The sequence below is a fragment of the Rhinoderma darwinii genome, chromosome 2 (assembly GCF_050947455.1).
Source record: "Rhinoderma darwinii isolate aRhiDar2 chromosome 2, aRhiDar2.hap1, whole genome shotgun sequence".
Classification (NCBI taxonomy): domain Eukaryota; kingdom Metazoa; phylum Chordata; class Amphibia; order Anura; family Rhinodermatidae; genus Rhinoderma; species Rhinoderma darwinii.
This window is the reverse complement of record NC_134688.1, coordinates 332,781,813-332,794,887: the sequence shown is the minus strand read 5'-3', so window position 1 is coordinate 332,794,887 and position 13,075 is coordinate 332,781,813. Positions and strand designations below refer to the sequence as shown.

General features: G+C 41.7%; 1 protein-coding gene across 1 annotated transcript in view; it reads left to right on the top strand.

Moving 5' to 3' along the window:
• LOC142743184 (uncharacterized) overlaps positions 1-13,075 on the top strand; it is a 116,028-nt gene that overhangs the window by 91,546 nt on the left and 11,407 nt on the right. The window contains exons 6-12 of the mRNA XM_075853679.1: positions 4,432-4,570; positions 4,667-4,790; positions 8,353-8,428; positions 8,745-8,857; positions 9,054-9,132; positions 10,236-10,323; positions 11,342-12,465. Coding sequence (XP_075709794.1) covers positions 4,432-4,570; positions 4,667-4,790; positions 8,353-8,428; positions 8,745-8,857; positions 9,054-9,132; positions 10,236-10,323; positions 11,342-12,465 — 1,743 coding nt within the window. The remainder of the gene's footprint in view (positions 1-4,431; positions 4,571-4,666; positions 4,791-8,352; positions 8,429-8,744; positions 8,858-9,053; positions 9,133-10,235; positions 10,324-11,341; positions 12,466-13,075) is intronic.

The following is a 13,075-nucleotide window of genomic DNA, read 5'->3' as shown; positions in this document are numbered from 1 at the left end:
GTGGTAATATGTGTTTATTGAAATGATCAGTCAGGGATTTACATTGAAATGCGTTGCAGAGGAATTTAAAGAGTAGCTCCACGTTTGTATAACAATTGATTTCAATTGCTCTCTTCATCAGCAGGAAACTACTGCTCTGTCTGCTGGGGAAATTAACATTTTCATTAGTTTTGTTTTGTTTTCCTGAGGCTTCTTTCACACTAATGTTAGTATACGTTTACCTCTCTACCATCAGAGGAAGAGAAAATCAATTTTAATTCTTTTGTTTCAGTTGCTTTCCGTTTGTCTCCGTTTGCTAGGTTTCCGTTTTTTCAGACTGCACTTTTGCTTCCGTCAAAAAAAATTAAAACCAGGTGAACGGAGACAAACGGAAAGCAAATGAATCAAAAGAATTACCATTGAAATAATTGGTAATAACGGAACCGTTGCTTTACGTTTAATCTTTCAATCCTTTCTTCCTTTGATGGAAGAGAGGTAAACGTATTTTAACAGTAGTGTGAACTTAACCTAGTTAACAGGCTGCATTTACCACTATCTGTAATCTGCAAATTGAAAGCAGACTAGAGATTGTGCAAACTCAGCTCTACAGGCTACATAGATCCTGAATACGGCTAAGAGCCTGAGACCACTGGCGTAGCTATAGGGGTCGCAGCGGTCGCAATTGCGACCGGGCCCCGAAGCCAGGGGGGCCCACGGCCACCCGCACCACATCAATAAAAAGTTACTATAGTAACTCGGGCCGCGGGCTCCTGTTACTATAGTAACATACTTTACTTACCTTCCTGGTTCCGGATCGCAGCGGAGGTCCTGACGTCAGGCGCTGTGCGCAGCGCATGACGTCACAGCGCTATGCGCCGCGCACAGCATCGAGACGACAGAACTCCCGCCGCGGCCGAAGAGGAAGGTAAGGTTAGCCCTGACTGGCGGGGACCGACTCCCGGGACCCGCCAATCAGCTGTTTTGAAGGGGCCGCAGCACTCGTACGAGAGCTGCTCCCCTTCATTCCTGTCACTTCATTCCGGTCACACTGTGAATCAGTGTCGGCGATTCACAGTGTGAGCGAGTAGTGACATGAAGGGGAAGCAGCTGAAGTGCTGCGGCCCCTTCAAAACAGCTGATTTGCGGGTCCCGGGCGACACATCAGCTATTGATGGCCTATCCTGTGGATAGGCCATCAATGTTTAGGGACTGCACAACCCCTAAGCCTACGATGTAGCAGGCTTAGGGGGCCCATGAGACAGGATCACAGATTGTGTGATGCTGCCTGCTGGGCCCTGTATCTAAGGCAATCACATGGTAGGCTTAGATACATGGCCCATGTGTGATCCTGTCTGCTGGGCCCTGTATCTAAGCCAATCACATGGTAGGCTTAGATACATGGCCCATGTGTGATCCTGTCTGGTGGGCCCTGTATATAAGCCTACCACACTGTAGGCTTAGATACATGGCCCATGCGTGATCCTGTCTGCTGGGCCCTGTATCTAAGCCAATCACATGGTAGGCTTAGATACATGGCCCATGTGTGATCCTGTCTGATGGGCCCTGTATCTAAGCCTACCACACTGTAGGTTTAGATACAGGGCCCCAGCACACAGTAATCTTATACTGTATAAGATTACTGTCTGCTGGACCCTGTATCTAAGCCTACGTTGTGGTAGGCTTAGATACAGGGTCCCACAGACAGTATCACACATGGGCCCTGTATCTAAGCCTAACACACGTGTTACTAATCATTTTTTGTGTGTTTTCTTACAGGTTTGGTCGTTGGACTACGGCGGATTCCAGGACTACTTCGATGACGGCTTTTTTTTTATTATCAATAAAATGGTTAATGAGGGTTGTGTGGGTTTTTTTTTTATTTCAATAAAATATTTTTTCTATGTCTTTGTGTTTTTTTTTAAACTATATTACTACCGCCTTAGTAATGGCCGCCGGCTGATTGACGACGTCCATTGCTAAGGCGGGGCTTAGTGTTAGCCGGTGCAGCGGCTAAAACTAACCCCCTTTATTAACCCGGTACCCACCGCCACCAGGGGTGCTGGGAAGAGCCGGGTACGATCCAGTACCTGACCATCTGTAGTGATGTTAGGCCACTGGGGTGGCCGCAGGCTGGTATTATCAGGAGGGGAAAGGCCAGATACAGTGGCCCTTCCCACCCTGGTGATGCTAGGCTGCTGCTGCTTTATTGTATCTGGCTGGTTATGAAAATTGGAAAGAACGATGTGGGGTCCCCCCCAATTTTCATAACCAGCCAGATGCAACACAGCAGCAGCAGGCAGCATTACCAGGGTGGGAAGGGCCACTGTTTTTGGCCTTCCCCAGCCTAATACTACCAGCCTGCGGCCACCCCGGTGCCTGCCCGTCACTACAGATGGTCGGGTACTGGTTCGTACCCGGCTCTTCCCAGTAGCCCTGGTGGCGGTGGGTACTGGGGTAATAATGGGGGTTAGTGTTAGCCTCTGCACCGGCTAACATTAAGCCCCGCCTTAGTAATGGAGGTTGTCAATCAGCCAGCGGCCATTACTAAGGCGGTGATAATAAAGTTTAAAAAGATACAAGCACATAGAAAAAATATTTTATTGAAATAAAAAAACAACCCTCATTAACCATTTTATTGAGAATAAAAAAAAACGCCGTCATTGAAGTCCTCGTATCCGAAGTCCAACAACCGAACATGTAAAAAAACACAAACACACAAAAATAATCAGTAACACATAAAGAAGCAAAATTATTATTCTTACCTGTTCTGGGTCCAGCGCTGGAGCCGCAATGTCAGCGAGCTGGGCCCTGTATCTAATCCAATCATGTGTGATACTGTCTGCTGAGCTGTGTATCTAATCCAATCATGTGTGATACTGTCTGCTGAGCTGTGTATCTAATCCGATCATGTGTGATACTGTCTGCTGGGCCCTGTATCTAATCGTATCTTGTGTGATACTGTCTGCTGAGCTGTGTATCTAATCCTATCATGTGTGATACTGTCTGCTGAGCCACTGTATCTAATCCTATCATGTGTGATACTGCCTTCTGAGCCACTGTATCTAATCCTATCATGTGTGGTACTGTCTGCTGAGCCACTGTATCTAATCCTATCATGTGTGATACTGTCTGCTGAGCTGTGTATCTAATCCTATCATGTTTGATACTGTCTGCTTAGCCACTGTATCTAATCCTATCATGTGTGATACTGTCTGCTGGGCCACTGTATCTAATCCTATCATGTGTGATACTGCTTTCTGAGCCACTGTATCTAATCCTATCATGTGTGATACTGTCTGCTGGGCCCTATATCTAATCCTATCCTGTGTGATACTGCCTGCTGAGCCACTGTATCTAATCCTATCCATAGTTTATAGGGTCGTAGTGCTATAGATATGCTATGCTTATACACACACTTTTTTTTGGGCGGACACATGTATTGGGGCTATTTCCCCTGACATTTTAAGCCCTGAGGGTATGTTCACACGGCAGCGTCTGTTACGGCTGAAATTACGGTGCTGTTTACAGGAGAAAACAGCACCGTAATTTCAGCCGTAATGGCATGTGCAGGCGTCTTTCGCTGCGTCCATTACGGACGTAATTGGAGCTGTTTTTCTATGGAGTCCATGGAAAACGGCTCCATTTACGTCTGAAGAAGTGACAGGCACTTCTTTGACGCGGGCGTCTTTTTTACGCGCCGCCTTTTGACAGCGGCGCGTAAAAAAAATGACCGTCGGCACAGAACATCGTAATTCAAATGAATGGGCAGATGTTTGCCAACGCTTTTGAGCCGCATTTTCGGACGTAATTCAATGCTAAAACACCCGAATTACGTCCGTAAATAGGGTGTGTGAACCCAGCCTTAGTGACGCCCCCGGCTGCTAGTGCTGCATTGTTGGGTCACTTAGGAGACCCAGCGATGCAGCTGAAAGCTGCGGACCGTCGGCCATGAGAAGTTTGCGGCGGGGGGGGGGGGGGGCCCAGTAAGAATTCTTGCATCGGGGCCCATGAGCCTTTAGCTACGCCCCTGCCTGAGACCTAAATCCAACATTTTTATTTGGGAAAGTGAACCATACTAAAGCATACCTTCATATACAATGGTCACATCTTCACATACAATACCCAGTTCAGATGAGTCAATGCCTCTTCTCTAGCAGAACCAACCCTTTTTGTATCCATGGCAATTCAGACTGCAGATAAATTCAACAGTATGCCAACACATGCGCAGTATGAAGTAGATATTACCAACTTAGAATTCCATTGGTAATGATGTGACATATTATAGATTTGTAGTTGCAGGAAAAAAATTTAATAATTAATTCTACAATGTAATTATTTGGTGTAAGATGTTTTTCTGTTTTATATGTGTACATCTTTCTAAAATGTAATAAATCTTTATTCTATCTAGAATGATATAGTCATAATATTACCTAAATCTCTGTACTATCATAGGGTATCGGGAGGAGAACTCTTCGATCGTATATTGGAACGGGGAGTGTACACGGAGAAAGATGCCAGTAACGTAATCCGTCAGGTTCTGTCAGCTGTGAAATATCTTCATGACAACGGCATTGTTCACAGGGACTTAAAGGTAAAAATACAGAACATAACACATTAAAACTATACCTAATATAAAACAAAAATAGTGTTACTACTATAAAACAAACTCATTTATTGTGCATTTCAGCCAGAAAACCTTCTTTACCTCACACCGGATGAAAATGCGAAGATTATGATAACAGATTTTGGTCTTTCCAAAATGGAGGAAACCGGAATTATGTCCACTGCCTGTGGCACTCCAGGATATGTTGGTAGGCTCAAAAATAATTCTTACTACATGCTAAAGAAACTGTGGAAATAGATGTATTGTGATGTTTTAGTGTATTCTCTCCGATATGGAACAAACTTCTAGCTACTGATATAGGTCAGCCTCATAATGGTCAGAATGGGCCATAAAGGTTATGGAGAACTTTAAAATGGGAAAAATTATTTTTACATGTCAGTGGTTACTTGGAGTTTAAAAAAAATTGCACTAAGTTTCAGGCTGCAATCTCCATGTCTAATTCATTTTGAGACCCCCTGATATTCCATTTGCAACCTACTCCTAGTTTCATACTTTTCTAATGTGTATATTTTCCTCCCCTTAATCCAGGCTGGATGGGAGTCCAGCCTACACTCGCTCATAGCACAGCTTCATTCCTGTACTGCTTTCTCCTTCTACAGCCTGTGAGGTATCTCTTTTCCCTTGTGCTTACAGGCACTGATGCTGAGGAGTGTTTGATCCTCCGCCTGCACAGTCTGCCATGGGTGCTCCCCTTTCTCTCCACACTCATAGACAGCCTTTGTGATCTCTCTGCCCTCCCCTGCAGATTGCTGTGACTGCTCTCTTCCCTATCTACACTGTGATTTAATCCTGCTTGTGTGACCCGCCCTACCTGGTAACTTGGATGCTTTACCCCTCTCCTCTGCTGTGTACAAACTCTTCCCCCTTCCTGCTGCTATATTTAGCATTTAAAGAGGCTCTGTCACCAGATTTTGCAACCCCTATCTGCTATTGCAGCAGATCGGCGCTGCAATGTAGATTACAGTAACGTTTTTATTTTTTAAAAACGAGCATTTTTGGCCAAGTTATGACCATTTTTGTATTTATGCAAATGAGGCTTGCAAAAGTACAACTGGGCGTGTTGAAAAGTAAAAGTACAACTGGGCGTGTATTGTGTGTGTACATCGAGGCGTTTTTACTTCTTTTACTAGCTGGGCGTTAGGAATGGGAGAGTATGAGGCTGACGAATCAGCATCATCCACTTCTGTTCGTTAACACCCAGCTTCTGGCAGTGCAGACACACAGCGTGTTCTCGAGAGATCACGCTGTGACGTCACTCACTTCCTGCCCCAGGTCCTGCATCGTGTCGGCCACATCGGCACCAGAGGCTACAGTTGATTCTGCAGCAGCATCAGCGTTTGCAGGTAAGTAGCTACATCGACTTACCTGCAAACGCTGATGCTGCTGCAGAATCAACTGTAGCCTCTGGTGCCGATGTGTCCTCGCTCGTCCGACACGATGCAGGACCTGGGGCAGGAAGTGAGTGACGACACAGCGTGATCTCTCGAGAACACGCTGTGTCTGCACTGCCAGAAGCTGGGCGTTCTGAAGAGAAGTGGATGATACTTCTTGTCAGAACGCCCAGCTAGTAAAAGAAGTAAACACGCCCAGATGTAACACACATAATACACGCCCAGTTGGACTTTTACTTTAAACACGCCCAGTTGGACTTTAGCAAGCCTCATTTGCATAAATACAAAAATGGTCATAACTTATCTACATTGCAGCGCCGATCTGCTGCAATAGCAGATAGGGGTTGCAAAATCTGGTGACAGAGCCTCTTTAAGTACAACTGGGCGTGTTTAAAGTTATGTCCAAGTGGGCGTGTATTGTGTGTGTACATCTGGGCGTTTTTACTTGTTTTACTAGCTGGGCGTTGTGAATGGAAGTGTATGATGCTGACGAATCAGCATCATCCACTTCTCTTCGTTACCACCCAGCTTCTGGCATTTCACAGACACACAGCGTGTCCTCGCTCATCCGACGCGATGAAGTTCCTGTGGGAGGAAGTGAGTGACATCACAGCGTGATCTCGCGAGGACACGCTGTGTGTCTGTGCACTGCCAGAAGCTGGGTGGTAATGAAGAGAAGTGGATGATGCTGATTCGTCAGCATCATACACTTCCATTCACAACGCCCAGCTAGTAAAACAAGTAAAAACGCCCAGATGTACACACACACAATACACGCCCACTTGGACATAACTTTAAATACGCCCAGTTGTACTTAAGAAAGGCTCATTTGCATAAATATAAAAATGGTCATAACTTGGCCAAAAATGCTAGTTTTTGAAAAAAACAAACTTTACTGTTATCTACATTGCAGTGCCGATCTGCTGCAATAGGAGATAGGGGTTTGAAAATCTGGTGACAGAGCCTCTTTAAAGGGAACCTGTCACCAGCATTTCACCTATTAAACCAGCAACACCTGGTGGAGGTGGGTAAAAAAATAATTTTTATATAGCCTATAATTATCTTTTAAGTTGGCTCTGTACCTTTTAGTATTTCATTTTTTAGTGTTCCCGTGCCATATGCTAATGAGCATAAAGACTCATATTGTCATTCAAAAAGAGTTATATCTTCATTCCTCTCCTTTCCGAGTTTACACCGCCTCCTTACTTTTGATTGACAGCTCCTCGCCTCCCCAGCACACACGAAATCCCACGCTTGCGCATCGATGTCCTGTTCTGGTGCATGCACACAATGGGACACCATAGTGGCGCAACTAGATTTGAGGCCCGGATGAAGTAGGGAAGGGTATTGGACCATACATGACGGGCACATGTACGCTATGTCAGACGAGATTTTGGTATTCAGGGCGGGCCAGTTTTCAGCGGTGGGCGGGGGTAAGAAGAGAAACAAACGAGACTGCCGGATTATTACCATAAAAGGCGCAAAATGTTTGCAGACCGTTACTTACGGTCGGAGGAGGAGTTTAGGATAGGGGATAATGGCAATGAACTTTTGACAGCAGCGGCCAGAGAGGGGTGAGGAGAGTTCAATAGGTGAAATGATGATGACAGGTTCCCTTTAATTTTGCACTAAGGGCCCATGCATATGGCCATACAAAGTATGGGAGCACAGACCATAAAATGCAAAAGATAGGTCATGTCCTATCTTTTTCAGTACACTTCTACCGCCCGGACACCTTCCTGTAAATAAACGGGAAGGTGTCCGTAATTGCGGGCCGTAAATGCGGTCAACAATTACGGACGATTTTTAGGGTTGCGTGCATATTTAGGATGTAAAGTCAGTGCAAAGGTGTCCATAGCCTTTAAATGTTAATGGGGCATAGAAACTGTAATAGCAGTCCCTAGTGGTCAAGTCAGACAAACGGTCATTATGGGGAATGCCCTTGGCATGGTCATGGAATTGTGGTCACTGTATGAGGCTAGAATAGAGTTTCCAGATGTGTTTCTATGCATTTGCTATAATTTAATATTAATTATATGCTATAAGTTATATATTATACTAGATGTCTAAAGAAGGTTCGACAGAGGGAGTCTTGCTCTTTATTTCAGCTATGCAGACTCTGTGACCTTATACAACCCCATACAATTTTGTAAACCGGGTACAAAATAAACTCATTGCTAAAACATTCATTTTTTTGTGTAGTCATCTCCAATTTTTAAAGGTTTAAAGTCCAAAATTAAGTTTACAATATTTCTTCTCATTTGATTTAAATGTTTTTCTTTATAAGTTTTGAGTGTTTTGCATATATATTTTATGTGTAGTCCTGAGATAATATGTTATTTGTGATTTTTCTTTTAGCTCCAGAAGTCCTTGCTCAAAAGCCATATAGTAAAGCAGTGGATTGCTGGTCTATTGGAGTCATAACTTATATTTTGTAAGTAACTTAATTCAGTACATATACTTACATGCATGTTTTGTTATCTGTTTTCTAGGTGCTTAAGCAACAAAGTGTAATATGTTTGTTAAGAGTTTTTTTTCTTCCTTAACCAACAATGTTTTGTGTTGGTCACCAGAACTATGCACATTAATAAATACAATATTTTTAAGAACGCAGTGAGAAAAATATGGCAGGGAACAGCAAAATTTGAGAGGATAGAGTGAAAATATGAATAGTCACATTGAAATAATATGAGGTATGTAAGTGGAATGAATATAGCCAAAGATAAAACTTACTTTATTTTGACTTATAGGCTTTGTGGATATCCGCCTTTTTATGAGGAAACTGAATCTAGACTCTTTGAGAAAATAAAAGATGGAACATATGAATTTGAATCACCATTTTGGGATGATATTTCCAAATCTGGTAAGCGTTTTTTTTTTTTTACATTACATGTTATGCAACATATGTGTACAATTACATATTTGCTCCATTTAACAGCATGGAAAAAAAATAATTAAATAAAATGTAAATATACACTATACTCAACAGCCTTGGGTCTTGAATTGTTACCATTCGGTTGCTTTGATATTTAACTATAATATTGTACATTTCCTTCCAGCAAAAGACTTCATAAACTGTTTGCTGGAAAAAGATCCCAAGAAACGATACGACTGTGAAAGCGCCCTGAAACATCCGTGGTAAGATGTTGTTCCCAACGTCCTCTTTGTAGGGCAGGAGGATTTTACTGCGATTTACCAACATGAACAGCTGTTAGAAACCAACCGAGTGGCACTTCACATTTCAGCACTACACATTTATCCTTAGTGCCATATTAAACTCCCTGCTCTAGCAGAACAGAACTAAATTAGCCAATATACACAGTATAGCAATTTGGAAACATCTCAGTATTATAGTCGTGTCTAATAATTATCATCATCTAATTAGCCAATGCTTGGCAGAGGGAATTACAGACAGTTAATAAATAGCTTTCTTGTAAATAGCTTTCCGAATGCAGAAAATGTACGTCAATGAGTCTGCTGACAAAGACAGCCTTAAAAATAAAAAATGTTTGTGCTGCCCTAGTCTGAGTTTTGTGGGGTGAATTGTAGTATTTATGGTTATCCTTTTGGGGTACATATGACTTTTTTCAATAATTTTTTCTTCCATTTTTTTTTGGAGGTGAAGGTACCAAAGAAAAACAGGAATTCTGGCAGATTAAAACATTATATTTTAAGAGTTTAGATTGTTACGGAAGCAGCGATGTCAATTATGATAATTTTTATTGTTTACATTATTTTATTTAACAAATGGGAAAGGTTTTTTCTTACTTTTAATATTTTTTTTGCATATTGTTGAAAACTATTTTACACTTCTTTTGCCATTTTTTTTAGTCCCACTAGGGGACCTAAACATACGATCAGTGGATCGCTTATACTGTACAATACACTGCAAAATGTGTATAAATATACAGTATATACAGTGTATTGTGCTTTTAACGTTCTCCAATTAAGTCCTTTAATAGGAAGACTAACATAGTAGACTTCGGTAGGCCCCCGGGTGTCTTGACAACCCATTTGCACTCCGTGATCGTGTGGCAGGAGGGGTACGATGGGATGATGGAGGGGGGTTATTTGTCCAGCAGAACCAGTCTCTAACTGACTACTCTTATCAGACAATCCTGGCTGTGTGGGATACTTGTCTGTCCTCTTGCGTCTCTGGGAGATCTCTCCTTATTTTTATGTCTCCCATATATTTCCATATACTCTTTAGTACATTAACAATGGACTTTTATTCTCTGCAGGATTGATGGGAACACAGCTCTCCATCGAGACATCTATCGTTCAGTGAGCATCCAAATCAAGAAGAACTTTGCTAAAAGCAAATGGAGGGTGCGTTATACAATTTTTTTTAATAACTGCAAAGATGTCCACAGAATATTAGAATTTAGGTGTCTTTGTAATTGCATTCTCCAATGTTGAAATATGCTATTCACCACACGATAAAGCATAGAGGCTACAGATATGACACATGGAAGGCTTGTGGCAATGTGTTGCCTCTTAGAATGTAGAGGAAAGAACAGCAAGGTGTCAATATTATCACCAAGCAACCCAGTTTTTTTTTTTCAATCTTAATAGGTCCAAATCCTGTGTTGATATTTTTTCTTACTACATCTTTATAGAAGTCAGAGGTCTATTTTTCAGACAGATCTCCAAATCCCCGGCATAGACATATAGTTAAAAGATAGTATTTCGGCTGCTTGAAGCCATCACTGGAGGCGGGTTTGGGGGTAGTATAGAAGCTTAGTTCATACGTTTTATGCATCAAATAATAAGACCGTATGCAGTGAGCTCCCCTTAGTGGCGGCTTTAGGCAGCCGGAATTTGATCTTTTAACGCTAATTGTATACATTGGATATGGAACTCTGTATCTGAAAAGCTGAGCTCTGATCCATCTAAAAACATATTAAGACATTAACCAGCACAGAATATTGGACCTAAAAATGACATGATCATAAAAGGTGAACTTTAAGCATTAGCAGCAGTTTAGGGTGATTCATTTATATGGTGCATTTATACATTTTTTAATTTTAAAACTGCACAAGAAGTAGTTGAACCATACAGCCCTGCTATATTATTTACATTGACAGATGGGGGTGTATGCCAATCGATAAACATAACTGCCCATTAAGAGTGATGGATATTATTCGGATCCTAAATTTGGAAGGCTTGGTGCAATATTTACATTTCAACAGGGGTACCCATCCCCTTTTTATGTAAAATATGCCCTAATAGTATTATTGGCACATAAGTAATGGGTGCGCGCACAATGGATCTCTAGCGTAAATTATTAGGCCAATGTGGGACATTTTTGTATTTTAATTAAATAGCAATATTATTTATTTTTCAGCAAGCATTTAATGCAGCAACAGTAGTTAATCATATGAAAAAAATGCACATGCATACTGGTCATACCAGCTCTGGATCTGCTTGTGAGGTGAAGAATGGATTACCCACTATTAAAGTGTCTAATGTCACAAGACCATGTACTACTAGTACCAGCATTGAAGAAGAAGGAAACACTCATGGAAACTATACATTGCATCCTAACAGAGAAATGACAGTACATGTATGTGACACAGCCATTGATGAAAATAATCCTGATGTGAACAAAGCAACATTAAAGGAAACATGTCTCCCAAAAGATACTAGTCAAGGGAACATAAGCCAACAGTCACAGCAAAGCAATGCATCTCGTAGGAATTCAAGTGGACAAAAAACATCAGATTGTCAACTGTCCTCCAAATCAAGTCAAGAGGTCCAGAACCCTAAAAAATCTGTGAAGAATGTTACACAAAATTGTGCTACACAAACTAGTCCAGTCCATCCATTGTGTGGTGAAACGTTTGAAACCTGTATCATGAAGGATGGACACTCACAAACAAAATCCAAGACTCTGGCCAACCAGGCTTCCAAGTCTACAACTGTAAATAAACCAGCTACAAATACAAAAGTCAAACAAAGTAATACAAAGCCTAAAGATTTTTCTAATTCACTTGATCTCCCCAATCCACCTGCTTTTAAGAGTGAAACACATCGCAATTCATTAAAGAAAACACCTTCAACCACCACATCATCAAAAAAGTCAATTTCACCAACAACTGTTACAACTAATACCACTCAAAACCCTCCACCACAGGCAGACCTAAATCTACCTTCTCAAGAGAATTCTATGCAAGAAGCCAGTTTCTCAAAAACCCCAACTAAGAAGGTCAATGCCCAATGCTCTGTCCCGGAATGTGCATCAAAGAACAAAAGTACTCCAAAAAAGTTAAACCTGGACTATGATATCTTGTGCATGGAGCTTCCTCAGTGCAAACCTTCTGACTTATCGAATGGGATTGTGAAGCGTGATAAAATTCCAGTTCCCACTAACTTTTTTGTTACTGATGGAATCTCAGTGGAAACATATGAGAAGGAAAAACCTATTTCATGTCCAGAAACAGGCTTGGCTAAGAAAAGTCACAAAAAAACGTAAGTCATGTAAAACAGAACTACTAAGTGGTACTCAATGCTAAAGACCTTTATCTTGTAGACAGGACTGGCATAAGCACCAGACAAACCTGGGCAAATGCCAGGGTACTCATGTGGTCTAGGCAAATACTATGCTTATCAAGCTTGAGTAGGCAAGGGGCCCCACTTTGACCAAAAGACATTAGGCATGGATTTCAAGGAACTAGCGTTTCATACACGCATACTGTTCTGCTAATTTTTATTATGAATGAAACTATACAGTAATTGAAACAAAATCAGTGTTTATATGACTTCCCCCCTTCTAGAGATTCTATATAAATGCCAGATTAATCCACTCTGCTACATGTGTTTTTTAAAGAAACTGTTAAAAATTAACTGTGGCCTCCTTTGAATTGAACTACATATGTGTATTTATATAGTACATCAGGGATGTTTAATATGAAGACAGATAGAGGTAGAAAACGTAATAAAAATATCACTGTGACCCCCACTGATCGCTAGAAAAATGGGGTTTGTGGCACTCATCTGAGGGCTATGCCCCATAGTCTACTGACCAGGGGATCTAGAGAGACCTGAGGGACTCAGAGATACAAAGACTCACAAGGTAAAG